The 26,433-nt window shown below is 35.3% G+C and overlaps 2 protein-coding genes across 3 annotated transcripts in view; one reads left to right on the top strand and one right to left on the bottom strand.

Annotated features, from left to right (window-relative positions):
- cacna2d4b (calcium channel, voltage-dependent, alpha 2/delta subunit 4b) overlaps positions 1-26,433 on the bottom strand; it is a 32,418-nt gene that overhangs the window by 4,405 nt on the left and 1,580 nt on the right. Inside the window, exons 2-30 of one of the 2 annotated variants that reach the window (XM_082159242.1) lie at positions 24,235-24,316; positions 23,897-24,013; positions 23,690-23,749; positions 23,319-23,481; positions 22,041-22,172; positions 21,855-21,915; positions 19,244-19,394; positions 19,088-19,162; positions 17,231-17,320; positions 17,020-17,133; positions 15,903-15,981; positions 15,036-15,169; positions 14,773-14,790; positions 14,158-14,316; positions 13,137-13,211; positions 12,931-13,017; positions 12,761-12,832; positions 12,397-12,458; positions 12,204-12,271; positions 10,884-10,929; positions 10,711-10,808; positions 10,402-10,495; positions 10,166-10,258; positions 9,404-9,534; positions 9,243-9,311; positions 3,757-3,818; positions 2,798-2,812; positions 1,523-1,567; positions 1,061-1,123 (exon numbers count right to left, since the gene is read on the bottom strand). In XM_082159242.1, the coding sequence (XP_082015368.1) occupies positions 1,061-1,123; positions 1,523-1,567; positions 2,798-2,812; positions 3,757-3,818; positions 9,243-9,311; positions 9,404-9,534; positions 10,166-10,258; positions 10,402-10,495; positions 10,711-10,808; positions 10,884-10,929; positions 12,204-12,271; positions 12,397-12,458; positions 12,761-12,832; positions 12,931-13,017; positions 13,137-13,211; positions 14,158-14,316; positions 14,773-14,790; positions 15,036-15,169; positions 15,903-15,981; positions 17,020-17,133; positions 17,231-17,320; positions 19,088-19,162; positions 19,244-19,394; positions 21,855-21,915; positions 22,041-22,172; positions 23,319-23,481; positions 23,690-23,749; positions 23,897-24,013; positions 24,235-24,316 (2,515 nt within the window). The remainder of the gene's footprint in view (positions 1-1,060; positions 1,124-1,522; positions 1,568-2,797; positions 2,813-3,756; positions 3,819-9,242; positions 9,312-9,403; positions 9,535-10,165; positions 10,259-10,401; positions 10,496-10,710; positions 10,809-10,883; positions 10,930-12,203; positions 12,272-12,396; positions 12,459-12,760; positions 12,833-12,930; positions 13,018-13,136; positions 13,212-14,157; positions 14,317-14,772; positions 14,791-15,035; positions 15,170-15,902; positions 15,982-17,019; positions 17,134-17,230; positions 17,321-19,087; positions 19,163-19,243; positions 19,395-21,854; positions 21,916-22,040; positions 22,173-23,318; positions 23,482-23,689; positions 23,750-23,896; positions 24,014-24,234; positions 24,317-26,433) is intronic. The other variant, XM_082159243.1, reaches the window with a different exon arrangement.
- Positions 4,381-9,059, top strand: lrtm2b (leucine-rich repeats and transmembrane domains 2b). Its single transcript, XM_082159245.1, has 4 exons — positions 4,381-4,539; positions 5,264-5,380; positions 5,460-6,203; positions 7,365-9,059. The coding sequence occupies exons 2-4, from the start codon at positions 5,323-5,325 to the stop codon at positions 7,841-7,843; spliced, it is 1,281 nt and encodes a 426-aa protein (XP_082015371.1). The 5' UTR covers positions 4,381-4,539; positions 5,264-5,322; the 3' UTR covers positions 7,844-9,059.

Raw genomic sequence — 26,433 nt, 5'->3', positions numbered from 1 at the left:
AGCACACCTGATGCAACTAATCAAGGGCTTCATTAGTTGCACCGGGTGTGCTTGAGCTAGAACACATGAAATATCTGAACTGGCCAGGTTTGTTAAGTGTCACATTTGACTGCATGTTAGAAATATGGCTAAGTCCAAAGAATGGTCCAAAAAGTTAAGAGAAGGTATCATCATCCTCCACAAACAAGGAACAGGATACAAATAGATAGCGGAGGCACAAAATGTTCCTAGAGACACACCGTTGGAAGCATAGTTTGTAAGTTCAAAGGTAAAGAAACAGTGGTTTTGATTACAACTGTATGTTACAATAGAAAGAAAAGACTATAACACCTTCTGTTTCATGCAGACTTTGAAAGGATTTTTTTTGTCACACAAAACACTACTATGACTATAAACTCCAATAATATATGCAAGCATAATATTCAGTTGCATATATGATGTCACTCTCCATTTCAACACTCATATATTCTGTCTGCACTGTATTGTCCTATAAATAAAAGGCCAAAAAATATATGAAATATATGGAAATCTTTTTCAACTAATCCAATTTTACCCTGCAGTCTAAGTCAATTCTCATTCTCTCAATCAATGTCTCATTTGGGACCCCATCTGTTTGCTTTAAGGACAAGCTTGTGGTACATTATCGAGTCCTCAAGGGAGAGGATCCGCCTACCCCATAACCTGCCCTTCACATCTAACCCCCTGGGCAAGGAAACGTGCAGCTAGAACCGTCACAAAAAAACAGATAACAATCTTCCATCTTCCGCTTCTATTCGCAGGGAAAGGCTCAGCTCACCATGCCAATGCATTTCTCATAACCCAAAAGCAAATGAATGGTTTCTCCAGCAGTGACTTTGCATGTTGAATAATGATGGAAATGTTCCACAGCTTTTAAATAAATATTTCAAGCTATCTGTCTATGCAGAAATTAACTTTCAAAAATAGATCTATGCTAAGTAAAAAGTGTGACAACTAGCCCCTGTTTTAGCCCAATTTTGTCATAATTAGTGGGATTTATTTTACATTTTATTTTACTTAAAGACTGGTTTTATATACTCACATCTCCTCTGTCCTTTGAGACCAGTATGAAGCCATTATTGTCAATAAGGTAACAGTTGACATCCTGTGAAAAACACAGTTGGATTAGAACTGACAATCTCCCTTGCTGAACCAAAAATCATTCCAGTGACTCGGTTTGTGTAAATGAACTGATTCAGAACAATGATTCCCAGATTACAAAAAGGCCCTGTCCCAAACGGCACCCTAAACACTTGCGGTCTGCTAACGTTTCGTGAGGTAACGCAGCCTTGAAGTCTGCTGTGGAGCTCGCTTAAGTGTGGGCTCAACAAAAGTGCGAATCAATGGTGCAATGACAAAAGAGACACCCTACGGACTTGTGGACTTAGTGGAGATGTGTATGCGGCGGCCATTGTAAGTCCACAAGACTGTAAGTGCATATGAAGTGTGCCATTTGGGTCAGGGCCAAAGATGACACAAAGAAAAGTCAATCAGCTTCACTCACGATGCTCTCACAGCTGAGAGGACATATACCCTCCACATCACTGCACTGCAAAGAGTAAGAAGACAACCGCAAGGGCTTTAGTAAATGACTAGAGCATTTTATTAGATACAATATATCTAGGAAACACTACAGTGGTGAAATTACTATGTTACCTGTGTAGAGGTTACATTATGGTACTTTACATGAATAGGGTACATGTAAATTTTTTTTGTCAACAAATGAAGGTTCTAAACCTTCAGCAAATTTTGATCGTCTTCAGGGGGTCAAAAATAGGTTTTATACAAAAAGATAATTTTGCAACCATGTTAGCAAAACTTGGTGCATGTCTCAATTTGTGTTCTTTAATAGCAATAATATTAAATCAAATCACATTGAAAAGAAATAGATACAATTTATCAAGTAAAAAAATAATTGGTGACGGTTGCAAATTTAGCCTAAGAGAAGTTGACACGGGAACAAATGCTGATTTGTATTTATTGACGAACGTATATTTCCCATAAGTTAAAGAAAAATATTTATTTGATCATTTTTCATATGATAACGTGGGTAACACGATTGAAGGTTAAACTTCATAAATACAGTTAACAATTATGAGTGCAACAATAAAAATTGAGAAGTCAGTTTTAACGACTGTTACTTTAATAAGTGATCTTGTGGTAACAGGCCTGCATGCAAAATGTGGGGCTCACCTAAAACATTATAATTTTACAAAAAATTGTGTTGAACAGATTAAATGATTATGTTAAAATTACTTCCATTTTAATTGTTGGATACTGGACCTCTGACAGACCAAAATCCCATTTTCAAAGGGGATATACTGTAGATATTTGAGGTGTAAAACTACAATGTAAAAAAATCTGTTCATGATTTGTTCTCACAAATTATTTTTTTATAAAATCAACTTAGATAATTCATGTGGTTCAGATAACATAATATTTTGAGTTTGTTGATTAAACCAATCTCCTTTATTGTATTAACTCAAGTTTTTTATTTCAATGAACTCAAAATTTTAAGGCAACCAGGTTACTTTAAGTTAAACCAACAATATTTTTTACAGTGCAAGCTGCTTTTCATATTATCTCAATTTTATGTTATAAAACAGTTTATCTAATATTTCTACAAGTAAAGTAGAAAGTACTAAAGTACTATTTCTCCTAGTAAAGTTCCAAAGTAATAGGACACCAAAGTGTACCATATTAGTGTAATGTACTTTCTAAGTAAATTTTGGCTTCTTTTAATGTATAAATCAAGTGAAGACAACAATGCAATACTTACATCTGTGTTGTTTGGCTGACAGGAAAAAAGGAGGGAAAAAATAATGAGAAGCAAAAGGTTAGGTGATTCAGATAGTTGTTTGTAGGTTTGTGTGTGTGTTGCACCGATTACAAAGGACAAGAAAAGAGCCCTTGTGTGAAATGGGGATGGGGATTGAAATGTCCAAGGTTTAAACCCCAGAAGGGACAATAAGTCATGTGGCAAGTGGCATTGGATAAAGAGTGTTTTCTAAGTAGCAAGCATCTTGATAAATTGCTTGGAGGCCTGCATACGTGAGCTTGTACATGTACGCTTAGAAACCTCCAGTGACAAACACTATTTGCTCATTTGTTAGGGTAAGGCGGTCAGGAACTGATACACACCATTAACCAAAGACCTTCAGGACAACAACATCTCAAATTTCATATTGTCTTTACACCACACAGCAAATTCACACCTCTATGCATTTATAATATGAATATTTTAAAGTATATTTTTGTATTTGTGTATCAAATGTAAAAAAAAAAATGAAATATGTAAATGAAATAAGAAAATAATACACATTTTTAATATCAACATTCTATTTAAAATCAATATTATATTATTATGTTTCTTTAATATTAATATTTTGGTAACACTGTACAACAAGGTCCCATTAGTTAGCATTAGTTAATGCATTTACTAAAATGAACAATGAACCATTCATTTCTATTAATCTTTGTTAATGTTAGTTAATACAAATACAGCTGTGCATTATAGTTCATGTTAGCTCAGGTCCATTAAATAATATTACCAGATACAACTTTTGATTTTAATAATGTATTACTAAATGTTGAAATGAACATTAAATAAGATTAAAAAATGCGTTCGAATTTTTACTGTTAGTTCAAGATAAAATAATGTACTTAACTAATGTAAAGAAATGGATTTATTGTAAAGTGTTAACAATATTTTAAGAATATTTTTTAGGTCAAACTCACTTGTTTGGCAATTGAAAAGAACACTCTTTCCAGCAGGTCCAGGGATGCTTGCATTCCAATAGCTGCACATAACAAGGGGAAAATCAGAAAACATTCAATGGGAATAGATTAGGTATTTTACAGAGATTGCATTCATATCGGATTTTTAAAAATCCATAAATATTTACAATATTTTTTACATAATTTCCAGGATAAAAAAAAAAAAACTATTTTAAAGAGATTGCATTCATAATTTCTAGTCAATTAAATATTTTAGAGCTGATCATAACAAAACAATTAAGTAATTTCCCTAAATATTGTGCTATTTTATTAATTTCCATGATTTTTCCAGTGGAGGTAATTCCCAGATATTTACGTAAGAACCCTGTATTCATGTTTTCCTGGAAAACATTTGTTTATGCTCTATATCACATGATTAATCCTAATATGTGCAACATCATAAGCTACAGGAGTCATGAAAAAAATGAAGAGGCTCCCATTTCTAAGCTGTATCAGCTGATGTTTTTTCTCTTTTACCCCCTCCTCAGTCCATCTATCTCTCTCTCTCTCTCTCTCTCTCTCTCTCTCTCTCTCTCTCTCTCTCTCTCTCTCTCTCTCTCCGGCACAGACTGTTCTAATGTTAGTCCTACTAACTGATGTGACCCACGCTCATACACACACTGGGCATTGCAAGCTGTGAGGAACAACTGTACGTTTCTCTTGTTTCTTTCATTTTCTGTTGATTTGCTCACTCTGCCTTGATAGGAGCAATTATGAGGACCTATAGATGAGCACTGCAGAAAGGTATGTTTCTGGTCTGATTTGCTTTTAGTATAAGTGCAATCATAATCATTTCTCACTGATTTGTTTAAATAAGCAATGGTCGTTGTTTGTGCTCATTCAGTGTTTAAGACTTTATTTGCACAGAATAAATGCTTTCATTTCAACAGTTTTTAGTAGTTCATACCATAGTTTATAGCTTAGTTCTAAACTTTTTTTCTTCTATAGATCTATAGTACAACCCGGTTTAATCAGATATAAAAATATTTCATATATTTTATGAATTACAAGAAATGGACATTCCAACATGCACTGTTTGATCCTCTTTTCACTGATAAAGCGGATGTCGTTCTCAGCTCTGATTTATTATCTAATGGTGTGGACGGTTTAATCCGTGATCGTTTAATGCAGCAAATGTGATGGGCAAAAAGGAACAACAGCAAGTAACCTCAAATGCATCTAGTTTTTCACAAGGCTTTATGCACTTACAAAAAGCAATGGGCCTCTGGGCAGCTTTTATACAAAGTACTCTCTTTTACTCTTTTCTTTTCCTTCTGAAGACTCAAATCCATTTCAGGTCTGCCTCATGTTCAGCCTTCACAGGGCATTCATTTTACATTTTAATTTTAGTCAGCTTATTAGTACCATCATAAATTAATCTGTACCAGCTGTGCATGCACCATATGACCTATCCTCCTAAAATATCTTCTTCTAAGGGTATTTGTTCCCATTATCGTAAAAATTACAGCAATTCCAGGAGATTTCCAGGTGGATTCATCATGGCATTCATTTGGTGTAGACTAGTGGATGCTCCTGTTTGCTGAGGAACTGTTACAACAGCATTTGACCAGGATGAACATTCTAAGTAAGACCCTCAACTTATTAAAAGTATCCTCAACCTTTTCAACTCTTACAGTTTCCTAACCCTCTCCCCTTTCTTGTAGTTTCCTCGAGTTTGATGATCCTTCTGAGCCTGTGTGGAACATCCGCAAGTTGTCCATCAGGCTGTTCCTGCAATGTGAACCAAACAGACTGCAGTGACCTTAACCATCTGGCTTCCTTGAACTCCATCCTGGACCAGCTTCCTTTCAACACAAGCTACCTCAACCTCTCAAAAAACAACTTCACCATTGTGGAACCAGGGAGCTTTTCCAATCTCAGCATCCTGACATATCTAGACCTCTCCAGAAACCTTCTCTCCACCATCAACCCTGGGGCTTTTTCCAATTTCAGTGGCCTGCTACATCTAGACCTCTCCAGAAACCTGCTCTCTACAGTTTCTCCTTCTAGCTTCTCCCAGCTGAACAACCTGGAGTTCCTGGATCTCTCTGAAAACGTCCTTGTGAGGCTCCCCGTCAATCTGTTCTCTGATCTCGGCAGCCTAACAGAGCTGGTTCTAAGAGACAACAGGCTTAAGGAACTGATCCCAGACCAGTTCAAAGGCCTGACTGAGCTTAGGCGCCTGGATCTTTCCTTAAACAGTCTCATCTCCATGCCCACACACCTACTGGATGGGCTCCAGAACCTTGTGTGGCTCTCGCTTGTGGGCAACAAGCTGAGAACCCTGCAGCAGACCACACTTGAGCCAGCGACTGCTCTACAGCACCTTCTGCTCGACGGAAACCCCTGGAATTGCAACTGCAACTTAATCCCACTCAAGCACTGGCTGGAATGGATCATGTATACAGGTGAGTGAGGTCATATATCACTGCTGGAAATTAGTGATGCACAATATATTGGTACCATATCGGTTATCGGCAGATTTAGAGAGATTTCAGAGATTTAAAGTCACAATGTTACAGAAGTAGCAGCAGATCATGTGTTCCTTATTGTGATATATCAGAGTAAAACGGATTTTCGAGAAATAACAGAAATATAGGGTGGGGACGTGGTTCTATGCATCAGTTGCAGTTGATAGTAAGAAAGGGGCGGAGTTTAGAAGGACTAAATGATTGGAGAAGTCTGGCATACATCACCAGAGAGGTGTTGTTTTCACCAGAAGATCAGTAACAGGCAAATGGAAAATAGAATTTTTTTTTTCATTCCATGTTGATCTTTGATTGTTCATAATCATTTCCTATATTTTTCATTAAGATTACCTTTGCTATCATCTGATGCTCACTTAAATTTCATCTTTAAAAACCCTAATAACAGTTCAATTTAATCTTTAACAAATCTCAAAATTAATATCCATTTTTATAGTGTAAATCATAATGTTGTGATGTCTAAATTCACTTGTAGCATTGAAAACCTTTTTTTTTTTTTTTTTTACTGTTCATTTTTAATGTATTTACAAAATAATATAGAATTTATTATTGGCCATGTATTAGTATATGCACACGTGTGTGTGTGTGTGTGTGTGTGTGTGTGTGTGTGTGTGTGTGTGTGTGTGTGTGTGTGTGTGTGTGTGTGTGTGTGTGTGTGTGTGTGTGTGTGTGTGTGTGTGTGTGTGTGTGTGTGTGTGTGTGTGTGTACATAAATTATAAATGATTATTAAATAAATTAATCGTTTTTGTTTTTTTACTGTTTTATTTAATTTTTTTAGACTTGTAAATCTAATAAAGACTAATTAATAATAAAATCTAATAAAGTCTAAATAATCTAAATAAAGTTTATAGTCTAAATTATTAGGCACTTATTAGTTATCAGCCAAAGCATGAAAATATCAGCTTACCGGAATTAGTCCTAATTTTTATATATTTAATAAAACCCATGAATCTATACATTTAAAGACGCTGCACATACATATTTAACATAGACAAACATATTTAACAGCTTTAAAATGCATTTAAAACTTATGAATATGTTATATTTTAATATTTTATTTGATCTTTTTTGTCATTCCATAGGTGGCCGTGTAGATTCCGCCAACTGCTCCTCTCCTTCTAATTTGCATGGTAAGGATCTTCGCAGTATCCCTATGGAGATGTTCAGACACTGTTACCCCCTCTATCTCGAGACCAGGAACCCATCTGCTGCCGAGGGTCACCAGGTCCCAGCCGAGGCAGCAGGAGACTGCATCCGCCAGCGCTACCGCCCTGTGAGTGTGAGGCGAGCGACGGCCACAGTGGTGGTAGCTGGGGTGGTGTGCGGAGTGGTGTGTGTGCTGATGGTGGTAACGGCCACCTACGGCTGCATCTACGCAACGCTGGTCGCAAATGAACATCAGCAGCTGACACATGGGAACAGCCAGCAGCAACAGCCACTGATGGTGGCCAAGGAACCAGAGCAGGATGAAAAAGAGGATCTGATGCCGACTATCGGAAAGGGAGCAGAAGCCACAGAGTGCGTAGGGTGGATGGCATTCCCTCCAGAAGTGTGTGTTTAAAGCATATAAGGAACTCATAAGGGGGTTTTATTGGTGCTTTTTTTTATCATTGATGTACATAGATTTATAAATGTTTAGTTTGGGAGGGAGAGTTGGAGGGCAAAGACCCAATGTAGCTCAGGAGCAATTATAGCTCATTCTAATTAAAGACAAAATATATAAGATTACACCTTGTATTAAGATGCGTTTTGGTTGATCAGATCACAAGTGGACGACGCTTAACACAGGTGTAAAACGTTTTGAGCTTTTCCACTTTCGACCAATTCCAGAGGTAATTGAAAACACATTCGACCAGATTGCTTTCGAAGTGTAGACGCTCATTTGGTCAAATGCATTCGAACAACCACAAAAGACCTCCTGCTCTCCGCCTACTGGCCTAATGCGTAAACATTTTGGGAAGCGGGATTTAAACTTTGCCAGCTGAAGACCCAAATTTGGTTTGAAGACGAAAAATGTACCAAGCACAATGTTCTCTCGCGTTCATATGTAAATTGCGTGAGATTATTTCGTCAATTAGAAAGAAAGATCTGAAAAGGCCCATACATTACCCACCCACAAGTCCCTCCTCTCAAAGAAATCAGGACAGAAGTGGTTGAAAGTGGACAAAAGAGAAAGATTAAAACACCAGGTGTAATCGGGAATGTGTCTCCCTCGTCTACTTGTGATCTGATCGACCAAAACGCATCTCAATACCAGGTGTAAACAGAGCCTAATTCTTAAGTGGTACTCACTAAAGGTATCAAATGAAGGAACATTTCGAAGCAATGTTGAATATGATTTCATGTAATCTTTTATATTTTCCTATGAATTTTCCTAACAAACCAAGTCATTTGATTTCTTATGGCTGCTATCGATCATATGGTAATTAGCATATTAAACAGTATATTTTTCTCAAATTTAGAAACAGACTATATTTTAAATGTGTTTGTCTATGTTCAATATGCAAGTACATATATATTAAAGTACAAAATTCTGGTCGATAATTATGATAGTTATGATAAATAAGCTTCTCTTTATGAATAAATAAGCATTCTGTTATTAAAATTCTATTCGATTGCATCAAAATAAATGGAAAATTATACACTAAAATCAATCATTTTAAATGCTTTAAAGTGATTACATTCAAGTGACGACACAAATGACATCACTACATTATGATGTACAATATGAAAATGGATATTTATTTAGAAATTTGTATTTTTAAAGATTAACTTTAATGAGCATTAGATTGCAACTAAGGTAATCAAAATGTAAAAATAGGTGAAATGAGTATGAACAATTAAATATTTAATATCGACCAAACAGAATTCAAACATGGTCACTCCATTTTTAATAATTAATGATGCTAAATCATTATATGTTGAATGTAAAATCAGATTTTGGCAGACAGATATCTTACCTCCATGAATAGCTGTTCTTTTCCCTTCAGTCACTGTCACAGATGTTATTGCCACAAAAGTGTTCCTGCCTGTTGGACATAGGAGACTGTTATAGGATACTGTAACCTTCTGTAAACTTTGACTTTTCTACAAGTAAATTTGATAATCAGTATTTAAGCACCTTTGTTTATATCATCATGTGGGACATAGAAGAAGAATTGACCCGGTTTGTTCTCAGCTGCCAGGCGATACCAAATTGGAAAGTGATCCACTGTGAAGAGGTTCTCTTTGTCCGCACGGGTCAAGAACTTCCTGTGAGGTCAAAGTATCAGGAGATTTGGGCAAAGGCCAAAATCTATGTTTTTTGAAAATACTGTTTCAATAACATATTTCAAGTGAAAAATAAAATCTGACAACGATATCGTAAATGTTTTTTCTTTATCTCAAATCATGCAAAAAAATGTTTTAGCTGGTCCAGCTACCAATGTTAAAGGCTCACTGAAATGCCTTGAAACGCACAGCATTATTCAATGTGTTGACGTAACTTCCACTGACACAGGAAGATTGGGCGGGGGATATCGAGAAGCTCCTCCCCTTTTTAAAAATAGCATTCACCATGAAGAAAATAGTAAATTTGTGAACAAGTGACCGATTTCAGCAGCAGCTTCAGCGTCTATTTATAATGTAGAGGGCAGGATGCTTTAGATTCTAAAGAGCATTTGATTGGACTGAAAATCTGATGAGAAGCTAAAGTGCAGTGATGTCATCAAAATCATTGATCCATATTGGCAGAAGTAAGAGACTTTAAGTTTTGAATGCTTATATCTTCTAAATGCAAATTTTGTCATTGTTTTGGAGCACACTAGCTTATAGATAACAGTAGGGCTAACATATTCATACTAAAAGCCAAAAAATTCTGTTGATTTTACAATATCTCACTCACTTTCCCACACGTTTCTCGCTTCCTGCATATCTGATCACACGCATGAGCCCAGAGCGGGTTCCAAGGAAAGCTGACTCCATGCCTTCATCTACCCTATAGGGAGATAAAAGCAAAAGGAGAATGACTATAAACAATCTTTCCAAAATGACAATGGGATTTTATAGGACATACAGAAAAGTCTGGCTTTGTGTTGGTGCCTAATGCACAACATACACAGCTTAAATAAAGCCTCTTACCCAGAGCCGGTTAGCGTTAGCGCTGTCCAGTAGGCCTCCAGTGGTGCTGTTACCACTGCATCGAAAAGAACTTGCTGTAACAGTATCTCGTCACCTGTTACAATTCAAATATTTACTTAAGCAATACAGGATGGTATTTTTGATAACTGCTTGCATGTTAAACATGTAAAATAGCTGAAAACACCAGGCATATTATAATCAACAGGCAAAAGACAGGGATTAGCAGAGCTAAGTTTGAAGCATTGAGTATTTAGCATCTGCATAGAAAATATTGTAAAATAAGGTAAAACACAGATGAGGAAAACTCACACTCCAAGTCAGGCTCTTTCCCAGTCAGGTATCGGACCACAGCCTGGAGCTGAGTGAGCTTACGGTGGTGTGGGTCAATATCTGTCTCGCAATACGTCCTGAGTGGGTAAACCAGAAGATATATTTCTGCCTGTTATGTTTTTATATTCTTGCTTCAACTCAACAGTACTTACCATTCATCTGCTATAGTGAGGTCTGGCTGCTGAAGGTCATGAAGACCTAAAGAAAGAGAAATTGGTAGCAGCTAAATTCTTTTCAATGTGTGTTTTTATAATTTCTTCAACTTTGGGCACTGTTATTTTTTATTATTTGCTACTTTTGAAATGCCTTTTAGGTATAGGTTTTGTTGGTTTACCCCCATCCCCAGACTTTCTATTTTAAACTAAGAAAATCATCAAACATCAAAATATAAATTATTGAAAAACTATGATTATCTAAATCAAAAAGTGGAATAAACAAAGATTTCAATGTTTATTATGTGAAAATTATTTGTAAAATGATATACCTTTTTAAATTAATTAAAACTGTTCCTCACATACACTACCGTTCAATAGTTTGGTGTTGGTAAGATTTTTTTATTGTCTTTGAAAAAAAGTCCCATATGCTCACAAAGGCTGCATTTATTTGATTATTAATGCAGTAAAACAGCAATATTGTGAAATATCATCACAATTATATATATATATATATATATATAAATACTGTATATATATAGTTTTATTATATTTGTAAATTATTATATATTTCTTAATATAAATGTAATTTATTCCGATGGTGGCGAGTGTGTATGTGAAGTTTTAGCTCAAAATAACCCACAGATATTTTTATATAGCATGTTAAAGTTGTCACTTTTTGAGGGTGAGAAAAAACGCACCGTTTTTGTGTTTGACCCTTTAAATGCAAATGAGCTGCTGCTCCCGGCACAGGGGGCGGAGCTACAACAACTTGTTTCCTTTTACCTCACACAGACATGCACTGAAAATTTCAAAACCTTTTAGCCTTTTATGTTCAAACCGGAGTCAGAAAGATGGAGAGACTCAAGAAGAAGTGACAACATGTAGACAACATTTCTGAATGGTTAGTTGATGAATTTATGTAGCTTATGTGTAGTTATCTTCTAGTCATTGATTAGCATATTCTGTCTAGATAACCTATAAATCGTGTTCTGGGGGCGGGGTTTATGTACATTTTAGGGTTCATGATGTCCTGTAGTCCCTACCAGCCGTTTGTTGTAGTCCTTAAAAAGCGATTTCTTTAAAATAAAATGATTGCTTTGCTTTGAACTTTGAGCGTTGTAACTTTGCAGATGTTGTTTATGCTCAAACAGCAACATTACACACTAACTAAAGTTAGAAAAGTGAAATCATATTCAACCACCCCTTTAATTTATTTCACAAAGAAAAAAATTCTTACTGACCCCAAACTTTTGAACGGTAGTGTATGATTCCCACCTCAGTATATCACACATGCTATTAATCATACTGTAAACTCACCCTCCTCTACGGAAACATTCCCAAAGACCATGTACTGCCCGTGACCTCTCGTAAGCACCATCCCAAAGCTGAAACCACATCAGAAACAAGCATCATGTGAAGGTTGTTACTAAAATATGCGTTTTACAATAATCTATTTCACGTACAGTAAGTATGACGGGAATATTCGAAGAATGTGAGAAGCATATCAAACCTAAATGGAGTTTCATTGATGGTTGTGTAGAAATAATCATTTTTGAGGAACAAAGGCCTTTTCTGGGGGATAAATGGAAAAATACAATCACAAAGACTATCAGATTTATTAGAGGTTATTGCTCAATATAACATTTACATTAAATATAATTCATTATCACTTTATGTTACACTTATTAAAATGGTGAATCTTATAAAACCTGTCCAAAATATTATGGAGGAAAAACACAATAATGAGAATCTGAGTTAAATGATGGTTCTTCTTGTTGTTCTTGTTATGTTCTTGACAGGACTCGTAAGATTCATCTAAAAGAAGGGGTTAAAGCAATTTAACATTATGACATAAAAGTTGCAAACATGCTCACCCCTTTATCCACAGCTGCTCTCACATCTAAAGCCATAGTACCAGTTTCTCCCTTCACCATGGATGTTCTCAACTGCACAGACAGGGCAGGACATCATAAAGACTTCACTGAGCCTTAAAACAGTGAGGATACTTACAGAAAGTAAGCGCATGTATATTTGGAAAACTCACAATGTCCTCAGTGTCCTCCCACTCTGCTTCTGAGAGATCCACACTGTTGTAGTTAGGCTTGGGTTTCAACTTCTTCCCATCACTGTACTGTTACAAAAACAAGTGGGATGACAAATCAATACACATCTGTTCATAGTATTTTGGGTCTATCTAGAAGAGCAGATGTTCGAGTGATTGAGACAGTAAGAGGATTCAGACGGACTCACCAGTGGTCTTAAATCAGGATGTGCCAGGATATATCCATTGTTTGTGATGAGGAAGGCGTAACCATGTGCTCCAAGCTAAAAGATACCACCCATTAGCATCCACACTTTCATATTTATTTATTCATATCAGCATTTTTGGCTGTTAATTGAAATGTCTAAAATAAAAGCATCCAAAGTTATGGGTCTGATGAGTCTGAACATGTCGAAATATTTAAGTACAGTCACAATTTTCTAAAAATGATTTACCAAGAAAGAAGCTAAATTGATATGTGATAATGTGACATTAGATTTCCAATTATATTATACCATTACATTCCAATTATTATATATATCATTTAAATTGTAAAATGTTTATAAAACATGTCAGCATTTGTTGTACAGCCTTTCATCTGAGCTGATATAAATAAATATATATATATATTACAGTGAGTTTTTTTTTTTTTAAATCAATGTGAATTATGAGAATTACACACAAACTCCTTTATGATAAAGAGATTTTGTGAGGTAAATGTGCTTGTTATGAAATGAATGTCAGAATATAAATATAAATGTAATATACAAATATAAAATATTTTATGGTTCTAAAATTTGTGAGGTAAATGTGCTTGTTATGAAATGAATATCATAATATAAATATAAATGTAATGTAAAACATGTAAACATTTTATAATCCTAAAACTTGTGAGGTAAATGTCCTTGTTATGAAAATAATGTCATAATATAAATATATATTTAATAAAAAACTATCAAATATTTTATGGTCCTAAAATTTGCTATATTTTCCTATATATATATATATATTCTCTTTTTTGATTTTGAGCTGAAATATGATGTGGACATGTTTCATATTTAGTTACAATTAACAGCTTGTCACCCACTAATATTTGACTGAAATCACAAATAGCACCTGTGGTAAATATTATATATAAGCTTCAAATTATTATTATATATCTAATAAGTACATTATTAAGCTTCAAAGCTTCAAACTTCAATAGCAATCCAAGTGGTGGCTTTCTTGTACCTTATATCGCGGGGCAAGTTTCATAACTTCCAGCAGGGGGACGTCAGTTCCCACCACTCCCAGCAGAATGCCATGAGAAAGCGTTTCTTTCTTCTTACTGAACACTGGCATAGCCACTGACGTCATGAGCAGCAGACTGTGAGCCTTGCTTTTGAACAGCTATGGGAGAGATTTGAGAAAAAGCAATTTTGCATCTTACACGTTGAAGACCAAACATTCAGACTGCTGAAGCACACAGTTAAAATCAACATGAAATCAAAATGAACCCTATTTACCATCCACATGCACATTTTTCACGATCAAAACAATTCCAAATGAGTAAAATACATTTATTTTTTATTTATTTTTAACTTGGAAATACGTCATTACAGAAGTAAGATGGGTTGCAAACCACATTTCATGTTGATTTTAATAGTGCAAGCTAGATCATCATCATGCCCTGAAAAATGTGATAAATGATGATAAACAGTAGGGGGCGTCCTAAAACAAGAAGTCCTACTATGCTGACCAGGTTAACAACTACATTATACTCTGAGCACAGGCTAAATATCTAAAGTCTTCTATTTATACATGCTAAAATACAGTGAAGCGTGTTTTACTGTCTATAAGAGTTACCTCCTTAGTGTTAGGAAGCTGTGTGATAGAGAAGAAGATGGCGATGAATGGGAAAGAATCACATTTGTGCAGTGATACATGAGGAAACATGACACAGTACATATTAGCACACGTTTGGGTCAAAAAGCACAAAAAATCACATTGAAATGAATTATGAACAGTTGGAAAATGAGAATTGGGAATTTATGAAATGTGAATTCAAGCTGATTTTGTATTATCAATTTCTCTGGTGTTTTTCTGATTGGTATAATTTTTTTACTCACAACAGTGTCCATATATGCCTCGGTCCAGATTATGTCATGGTCATGGTTGATGACCATTGGTCGACTCAAAACATGAAGATACTCCATGACGTTCTCCTGTACGTCAGCCAGCGTAGAGACGTGAGTGTAATATCCTGTAAATATAAAATGCACGTGTAAGATTTTTGCATGTTTTCTTGTTGGAAAAAGAGCTTAATGAACGTGCAGCGCAAAAGGAGATTTTTTTTACCAATGAACCATCTGCTCTTATGGTTCCAATATGTTGATTTAGAGTGAAATTATAATGAGTGGAAATGGTGCTTTCAAGCTTCCAAAAAGACAAAAGCTTGATCAAATGCTCATGCACTATATTTCAGGTTTACTAAGTTGTGTGATATTAAGTTAGAGTTATTACTAACTTAAAATCTTCACCAGAACAAATCAGGAACAAATCTAAATGAGTCTTTTATTTTATTTTTATGAATCAGTTCACAAGAATCATCTGTTCTGAATGGTGCATCAAAGAATGCATTAATGAATAATTCATTATCTGGACATTTGATTAGTAATCTGACCTAAATGATTCACTGATAAATCAAATTGATGTCTGTCTCGAGTTCAATTCACTGACTCAGTTGTAGTGGTTGACAGCTCACTGGAGGGGAAGATTAACAACTTCAATTTCTGTTCCTTACAAAAACTATTATATGGTTTCAGAAGATTTGAAATACTGTACAGCATGAGTCATATCGAAAATGATACTTTTATGGTGCTTTTGAATGTCGAACGTTTCAATCTTGTGTTCTACAGAAGCAAGAAAGTAATACGGAGTCACATGAGGGAGAGAGAGTAAATGATTGAATTTAAATTTTTTGGCTGACTACATACCCTTATTGTTGCAGGCAATCCATTTGGCGTTTTCTGAGAAGGTCATATCTCTGCCAATAAGGTAAGTAAAAACCCGTACCTGAAAACATTACATTTTATGTTACTGTAGTTTGATCATTTGGAAATATATCCATACATTTTTTTGTTCAATCAAGTTTCGTTGTCTTAAAGGGATAGTTCACTTTGAAATAAATTTTTGGTATGTTTTAGCTTACCTCAAGGGCATCCAAGATGTAGGTGTCTTTTTTTCCGCAGTAGTTTCAATTTTGATATTTTTAGGTCAAACCGTTCTTGTCTGTCAGTCATATAATGCAGGTCGATGGTCACCACTTCAAAGAGCATGCACAGAGTCCAAATTAAACAATTCCCCATCGTAAGTACACATTGATGGCCTAAGACACGAAACGAGCGGTTTGTGTGAGAAAACGAACAGTATTTATATCGTTTTTACCACTTATACACAGCCATGTCCGAGTGATCTGATCTGACGTGTACGCAGACTGGTGCATAGATATATACACTAGATGTCGCCTTGTCTACGGCAGTTCATTGGAACGAATGTCTTTAAGGCGACATCTAGTGTGTATATATCTATGCACCAGTCTGCGTACACGTCAGATCAGATCACTTGGACATGGCTGTGTATAAGTGGTAAAAACGATATAAATACTGTTTGTTTTCTCACACAAACCGCTCGTTTCGTGTCTTAGGCCATCAATGTGTACTTACGATGGGGAATTGTTTAATTTGGACGACAGGGAATTGTTTTAATTTGGACTCTGTGCATGCTCTTTGAGACAGTGACCATCGACCTGCATTATATGACTGACAGACAAGAACGGTTTGACCTAAAAATATCAAAATTGAAACTACTGCGGAAAAAAAGACACCTACATCTTGGATGCCCTTGAGGTAAGCTAAAACATACCAAAAATTTATTTCAAAGTGAACTATCCCTTTAAAATCTGTTTATGAAGGGAAAGTGAGCAATGCACGCCAAGACATTTTTCCAGAAGGTTCTTCAACAAATTTACAGAGCAGTTTGCAGATTTTATAGATGCTGTACGTCATATGTTACAGCCTCCGTTCCCTGTAGAGTGAGCAGATTGTGTGTTACCTTCCTGTCAGGCCAGTTGAACTCTTCAAACACTGATTGGAAATCTTCCATGGCTCCGTCTGTGATCAGCATAATTGCTTGGTTACATAGGCTGCCCTGACCATTTGCTCTGGCCTAGGACACAGGAAGAGGAACATGGGGACATGCAGAGGGTTGGCATCGTATGCAGTTTTGTATGTTTATGTGAACAAGTATTGTGAATGATACTGACATCAGCGAGGATGCGGAAAGCCTCCTTCATGGCTTTTTTTACTTTAGCCTCTCCCTTCACATGGAGTTCATCCATAAGCAGCTTGAAATGCTGAAAGGAGAGATGGGACAGGAAAAAAGTGAGGATTTTAATCTTTAACACTTTCCCCAAAAATCTAAATCTCAGTATCTCATCTGCTTCTCCTCGACCAGTGTTGTTATTGTCAACTAAAATTAAAGCTAAAACTAAAACTATTACAAATAGTAAAAATTGAAAAGAAAAATTGTTTATGAATTTATTTATCAAACCTTCTTGCTGATTTCTTTTTAAAACATAATTTTGACAACTTGCATGTCTTTTTCCCAAATAATAACTGACCAGTGGCAATTAAAGGGTTAAGACTTAGAGAGATCGTTCAAAAATGGGACGAAACATAGGATCAAGTTCATCTGAGCCGGTGGGACAGGGATCTCATAGTGCTGCTGTCTTTCAGAGCATTTCTTAGAGGATCTGTGTCAGAACCTTGAGCAGATGCAGAGTGATTTAGACAGGGAATGTCATTACGAGCTCTACTGACCCATCAACCTTTATTAAGTCCCAGTCTGTGAATGCACAGACCTGTCCAACTGTCCTACACAATTTACATTATCCAATCTGTGGGTATTTAGAGATGCACAATAGTAGACTAAGTTGTATGGCCATTTAGTGCGCTCAGGGGTGCAGAAAACGGTCTTTGAATTATCTTCATTTGGGGTCTTTTCTTCGCAAACACTGATATGTGAGAATATTTGTGATTAATTAATCAGCTTATCATGTAATTAATTCAATTAAAATCAAATAAAATGTAATCAGTTCGTGGCATTACCAATAAATATGAATATATGGTTTATTTCTATTGCATGTACAAAACTGTCTGAATTTTGATTTCACTAACAAAATAGTATTACGAGAGTGATCCAAAGGATGAAACGTGCTACCTGCAGTAATTTCACTATCCGAACGCACTATAATTCTGTATCCAACTGTAATTCCAGAGATTAGAGTATGTCCCTACTTGCCCTCTGATACATAACAAGCAAAAAAGCTGCACATTAGATCAAATCATGCACCGGCTAGCCCATCACATGACTAAAAGCAACAGCAGAATGAGGATGGGCCTAGTTTCTCTGTCAAAGCTACAGCCTATAGTGTCCCTGAAAAGAAACACCGTTTGTTTCAGTGATTGCTGAAAAAAATTCATTCCAGTGCAAACACTCACTTCTGTGAAGCAAGTCATTTTTAAAAATAGTTTTGTTTTTTATATTTCATTTTTTTTTTTTTTTACATATATATATATATTTACATTTACATTATATATATATGTATATGTATATATATACATATATACAGTATATATACATATACATTTATTTATAACCAACAAGTAAAACAGGCACATGTTGATTTCCCCAAAAGTGTACAAATTTTAACACCAGCCCGACATTGCGACATTGGTTCAACCAGTGGGAAGAGTTTGGGCTGGGACAATCTGTTTTTCCAACCAAAGGCAGATGGAGGGAGTGTTTAGATTTGATTGAAATGAGAGTCGCATGGAATGAAAACAGTTCAACATAAAATTGCACAAGACCTAAATAATATTGAATAAAATGTAATAATATAGAGATATAACAACACGAAAAAAACAAATCTGGTATAATGATAAGGATAATAATAAAACATATCTAAATAAATTATAGAAAATAAAATAAAAATGTAACTCCGTGTGCGAGGCATACGTGAGTGCATATGAGGGAATGGTTGGGTGCCGGTATCCTGCGGTGCCGATTGGAATCATTGGCTTAGTTACTCAGGCTCAAGTGAAGTGGATAATCGACTTACCTCGCGGTTGTCCAAGTCTGCCTGCACCAATGTTCCCTTAAAACAGGGCTCCACGTAGCGGACATAATCAGTGTACTAAGGAAAGGACGTGCAAAATTTTACAATGCTGAGAAAATGAGAAAACGATGCTATATGGAAAGCAAAGTGTGCTCTTACTGCAATAACATTGACAAAGTCATTTTCTCCGAGCGTGTCCAGGATAGTGTTGATGGTGTGTTTGGCAATGGTCATTTTCAGACCCTTCATACTGCCGCTGACATCAACAACAATGATGATGTCCTTAGGAGAGGTGGCAGCCTGGATATACCTGCGACAGAGAGAGAGAAGTTTGCCTTATTCTGCGTGACCATATTCTACATCCCTAACTAACATGCCAACTATTAATAAACAGTACTTAGGAGTTTATTGAGGCAAAAGTCATAGTTAATAGTTAGCTACTAATGAGAATTGGACCCTAAACTAAAGTGTGACCAAATTAATATAGGAGTATTATGATTATGAGAGCATTACGTGACAGGTTTTTATGATTTAAAAGTGTTTGAGATAAGTTTGTGAATCAGTTCAAACTGTCAGGTCTTGTTTCATGTCTCTGTCATGTGATCCTGACATGTGTTCCCTTGTCTTGTGTATCATGTTCTGATTGGTTCATTGTTTGATTCTGTAACAGGTGATCCACTGGTGGCAAGTTGTAGAACTCAAGTGCAGTTTGAGTACTCTTCAAAAGCAAGATCAAACATAAAACAAAGGCATGGCATGAAACTCAAGACATGGACATGGACATGGACGTGGACGTGGACGTGGACGTGGACGTGGACGTGGACGTGGACGTGGACGTGGACGTGGACGTGGACGTGGACGTGGACATGGTGCTCACTAACAGTGGTTACAGGGAAACAATACTTGACAAAGTTACATGGCATTCATGAGGGCTTAAATACACACAAGACTAAGGACTGGACAAGGGACACCTGTAAACAATCAAGACAATAAACCAATCAGAACATGACACATAAGACAAGGGAACACATGGCAGGATCACATGACAAGAACAGGGGATTACATGACAGAGACATGAAACAAGACTGACATGAAACATGAACCAAAACAAGACGTGACACAAACTGTCCATTTCACTGATTCAAAACTCTGATTCATTGATCAGAGAGTGTCCATCATCACACAACAATGTTCATAGATGTCCTTGCGTGGCACTTAAAACATATGAAAATTACACATATAAATTTTTTTTTAAGTAAAAGTAGGTAAATATTGCTGTTTAGTACTATTTTTGTATAAAAATATATGATTAATTAATTAAATTAATTAATAAAATATTAGATACAATTTTAATCTTTCACTTTGTGAAAGAAAACATGGATAATATGCCTATATATTATATATATATATATATATATATATATATATATTTTTTTTTTTGTACTGTTTTAGTTCAACATTAAACACTAGGGATGCACAGATATGAAAATGTGGCCAATACCGATAACCGACAATTTTTTATATTTGAAAGCTGATAAACGATATGTTTGCCGATAAATCTAAATCCACATTTTTATATAATTTTTGAGAGCCTGATTACAAAAACAAGTCTCATTATTAAAAGCCACATCCCACGTCCCAAGCACACAATTATAATGTTCTTATTATAATTCTATGTAGCCTATATGACCAACTTGTGCTGTGCATGTTGCACTTAACTATATTTTCCTTTTTTGAAGTGATTCCAATCATATTTCAAGCAATTCAAAACCATCATAGCGAACAGTGCGCATCTGAAGTGTCTCAGCTGAAGGTAATAATCCATTATTTATCGGCTTTAATATCAGCCAAATTTTCTTATCGGGCCGATAACGATAACATTAAAATTTAACATATATCAGCCGATACAGATATGGTGGCCAATATATCGTGCATCCCTATTAAACACTTTTGCTGCGTCTGAAAGCAAATACTTCCCTAGTGTGCGATAAACAGTACGCCAACAGTTTGATGGACACTTTACTATCCCATGAGGCCACGGGAGAGGATTTATGAATGGCAGTGAAGCGACGCAACTGACACTGGTAGGTCACATGATAATGACAACATGGCGGATGTAGTATGTATTATAGATCGTACTTTTTTAACAGTCATGAAGTAAGTTTAAGTAACTAAGTACGTTTAGTTTAACATCATCTCATCTAATTTCAGCATTATTCATCTCTTTGGCAAAAAATGGCTCTGAAAAACACATTGAAAAAACAAATCACCTTTTTAAGCCATTTCAGTGCAAACACATAAATATCCAAATGTACTGTATATAAGATACTTTATCATTTTCTCAGTCTCAGGCTTGATAGTCACAAACACAATAATGACGTACATCCAAATCTGTCTTGTTTCAAAATGGCCGTGTCTTAGTACTGGTGTGTTTATTCAGATTCATTGCAATCACTTGCCTTTGTATAAACACTCCCATATGGAGCCTGTGTCAGTCCTACTAACCTGGCTGTTGAGCTGCTAACCACTTAAGAATGAGATTAAAGTCTTTCAGTGGTATCAGAGCCTAACTGAGACACAAGCAGACATTTGGGTGGCATCCACACAGATAATCCTGCGTTGCACTCTGGGTCAGGAAAATACTTTGCTGAATCCAAGTCAATTGGCATACATTTCATTTCATATGAATGAATCAGCCTCACTACATTGCCAAGCACTTGGACATGCAGGAGGTCAAATGTTTTAGGTCAAATACTTTACTTTGTCTCACCAGTTTCTGTTTCTGCAGTCGAAGGCAACAACGCCATTAGAATCAGGGGTCCATTTGATTCCTAAAAGGTACAAAGACAAGCAAAACGAAATCTGTTTCACATTAATAATGCAAATTTTTGCAAAAAGTTGTACAGTAGGACTGATCAATATGAAACAATGTGCCTGAAAGCAGAATTGATCAAACCTGGATAGAGTCTGAAGAAACCTGATGAGCTGCCAAAATATTGCCAAGTGAGTGTGGGATCCTTCTGGAAGTTACTGATGAATATGTCGTTCAAGGCCTCTGACATGTACACTCCATTAAGAATGTCCGGATCTGCAAATAAACACGACGCAAATTAGTTTTAGATGTTTAAATATTGCATTTGCACAAAATAGGCATCGAAAAGTTCATTGTTAATAATGTAAAAAACAAAAATCTTAATTTCAGTTCACACTGTTCAGAATATAAATGCAACCATCATAGAGTTAAGCACTCAAATCATAAGTAATCTTCATCCAGTGAAGTTTGATACAATATACTGACAATTTTTTTATACTGAATTTTAATTGTTAAAGGGATAGTTCACTTTGAAATTAATTTTTGGTATGTTTTAGCTTACCTCAAGGGCATCCAAGATGTAGGTGTCTTTTTTTTCGCAGTAGTTTCAATTTTTATATTTTTAGGTCAAACCGTTCTTGTCTGTCAGTCATAATGCAGGTCTATGGTCACGGTCTCAAAACACAAGCACAGAGTCCAAATTAAAACAATTTCCCGTCGTCCAAATTAAACAATTCCCCATCGTAAGTACACATTGATGGCCTAAGACACGAAACGAGCGGTTTGTGTGAGAAAACGAACAGTATTTATATCGTTTTTACCACTTATACGCAGCCATGTCGAAGTGCTCTGATCTGACGTGTGCGCAGACTGGTGCATAGATATATACACTAGATGTCGCCTTAAAGACATTCGTTCAATGAACTGCCGTAGACAAGGCGACATCTAGTGTATATATCTATGCACCAGTCTGCGTACACGTCAGATCAGATCACTTGGACATGGCTGCGTATAAGTGGTAAAAACGATATAAATACTGTTCGTTTTCTCACACAAACCGCTCGTTTCGTGTCTTAGGCCATCAATGTGTACTTACGATGGGGAATTGTTTAATTTGGACGACGGGGAATTGTTTTAATTTGGACTCTGTGCTTGTGTTTTGAGATAATGACCATAGACCTGCATTATATGACTGACAGACAAGAACGGTTTGACCTAAAAATAAAAAAATTTAAACTACTGCGGAAAAAAAGACACCTACATCTTGGATGTCCTTGAGGTAAGCTAAAACATACCAAAAATTAATTTCAAAGTGAACTATCCCTTTAAGTCAAAAGTTCAAAATAACAGTGTTTTTCATTGATTAACCAGTGTTTAAATCAGATACAAAGCCAGTGGAGATTCTCATCATTGCTATCATACCTTTGTTGTACACATTAGTTGGAACTTGGATGTCACTCATTAAAGTGTTGACTGACAGCTTGTTGAAATGTTCATTATCCTCCAATGGAAATTCGCCTCCAAGTTCAATGAAATTTCCCTCTTCGTCCATAGTATTCACCAATAATGAATTATAGTAGTCAAACTGATAGAAAAATATAGCAAAAAAATGACCATGCAATAACTGTATTTACTTAATGTATTATATAAATGTACTATTTATATAATCAAATATTTAATATATTTTAATGATCTATTTATTTAATTAATTTCAATTTAATAAGGGATATTTATGCCATCATTTTACAATCAGGTTTACATACCAAATCAGTTTTATTTTGATGATTTTTTACCTTTAAAGATGCATTAAACTCATGATACAGGTCGGCATCCTCAGCTGTGTCTGCGAGCCTCTGAGGAAAAAGAGAACAGTATCGTTTTGGATCATTCTTATGAGTTAAAACCAAAGTTCCTCACAAAATAACACTAAACTGTGAATCAGAGTCTTAAAAATTAGGATCAATCTACAAAAAAAAAAAAAAAGAGCACCTTACACTGACCTTCACAGACTTCATCTTGCTGCCAAGCATTCTCTCGATTTCTTCTGAAAATTCCAGCACTAATCGAGCTCCATCCACGTCCTCTATTCTGATGATGGATTCAACATCTTTGAGTTTCTGGACAAACAGAGAGAATGGTTTTAGCATTTTGCTTTTCAAGAACAATTTGTTTTTATTAAAGGAATATTATGCAATGGTTCTCCTGATTGAACATGCCAAAAAGAAGGCAGCAAGAAACAGTCATTATAATTAGCTCCTTTATTTTACTGATTATTAATATGACAAAAAAAAGTTTTTTTAAATGGACTGGGAAAGTTTACAATTTCATTGATATTTACCTTTTGTAATAGAGCAGCTCCTGAATATTTTGATGCGAAGGCATTGATTTGCTCTGAAAGGGTGACGGCCCATTTTTGAACCCTAGAGATACAACAAAAAAAAAAATATTGAGTGTTTAACCAGAAAAATATATTCTAAGAATGTTTTGCTCACGTTCCCATTAAGTTATGAAAACTTTATTTCTGATTTTTCCATGAATGCTCAACTTCTTTTAAACATTTTTTGGGGTTATATAAATGTTACAGGAACATTCCGTCTTATAATTTTGCAAACATGATGGGAACATTATTTTTGAATGATCTATAAATATTCTGAAACTTTGTTCATAACTTTGAAAGAAGCTTGCCAGAACGTAGCTAAAGTTCTGTTAGCTGAGAAGGTACACAGCAAAGAATTTAGTTGGAATTCCCCTGGTAAACTTAAAATTATTAAACGAATGTCAACATTTGCTTTGATCAACCCCCCCATCTGTCGGTCTATAAATATACATAATTGTCTTAGTTTGCAGGTGGCCCATAATCACTTTATAGGATTCCAAGTAATCTATTGATCTCTGACCATTGACAGTGAATGGAGACTTTGCAATCCAAACGCAAACAATCCTATACATTAAGTACATATGAGGTCACTGTAAATGATATAAACTCCACAAATATACATATATATAATAAATATACTATAATGAAACACCTCTGTCATGCTTGATGTACAGGGCACAAAATACCAAATGAAGCATTGTTGTTAGTCATATAAAGAGCCTTGTCAGCATTTTGTCATGAGAGTTGAGATCTTGGTCAGTCTGTCTAAACGTCATCAGGCTTATGTTAAAGAATCTCTGTTGACCTGAAGGAGTCTGGGATCATCAAGAGGGCTAGGGAATTGTGTTAATAGCTTGGCAATGTTGCGGATACTGATACTATTACAGCGAGGGAAATCAACAGGGAGTCAAGAACAACACAACAGATTAGGAAGCAACCATGAAGATTTTTTTTTTTCCTGCATAAGCAACATTTAGGAATAAAAGTACAATATAGTGCTGTATAAATTATTTATATTAAAACAAATTGTACTCATTCAATCAACTTTCTTTTCATTTAAGATTCCAGGGGAAAATCACGTTTTTCACAAAAACACTAAGCAGCTTAACTGTTTTCAACATTGACAATAATCAGAAATGTTTCTTGAGCAGCAAATCAACATATTAGAATGATTTCTGAAGGGTCATGTGACACTGAATGCTGAAAATTCAGCTTTGCATCACATGAATAAATAACACTTTAAAATAAAAATTGAAACTGAAATAAAATGACTGTTTTCACTGTATTTTTGCTTAAATACAGCTTTAGTGAGCATAAGATACTTCCAAACTTTTGAAATATATACTAATTATTATTCAATATATTTCTAAATATTGATGACACAATTTTTTTTTTAAATGCAGTGGAACAATTTTGTCCTTGAATTGTTGTAGTTATATAAATCCAAAAAATCTAAAAATAAACATTGGGATTAAGGTCAAGAGAAAAACAGTTTTCAGCAATAAATCCTTAAAACACAGATGCACTGGCCTAGTCATGAAATATGCTTGGTGTTACATGCTGAGCTGGTCTAGTACACATACTGTTATAAAACTATAATTTTTATGCATGAAAATAACGTTATCAGTTCTCAAAAGCACAAATCCAGTGATATTCCTTTGTGCACGGGACCTGTGGCCTGCATTGCCATCTGAGAACGAGCTGATGTGATCCATCAGAGTATCACCACTTCAAGTCAGGACATTAACCTACTAGTTGACAATATCTGAAAAAATTAAAGTCATAATTTGCTCACTTTCATGTTGTTCCAAACCTGTATGATTCTTCCTCGGTGGAACATAAATGAAAATATTTTGAGTGTTTTTAATGGACAAAAAATGTCTTCATAACACATTATTTTATGCTCCACAGAAAAAAAGAGTCATAAAGATTTGAAATGATATGAGTGTGAGTAAATGACGACAAATGAAATAAATGGGTGTACTATACAAATAGTTTACATACTTTTCAATAATAATTTAATAATAATTTATTTTATATTTAAAGTCATATAATCATTATATAAATATATAGATAATAATTATATAATTATTTATTTCTCTATTAGTAATTGTGCAAACACAACCAAATTATCTTGCGTCTCCACCTTAAAATATTTTC

This window comes from Leuciscus leuciscus (assembly GCF_965113295.1).
Source record: "Leuciscus leuciscus genome assembly, chromosome: 25".
Classification (NCBI taxonomy): Eukaryota; Metazoa; Chordata; class Actinopteri; order Cypriniformes; family Leuciscidae; genus Leuciscus; species Leuciscus leuciscus.
The sequence above is the reverse complement of the archived record's forward strand: the minus strand, read 5'-3'. Positions and strand labels throughout refer to the sequence as shown.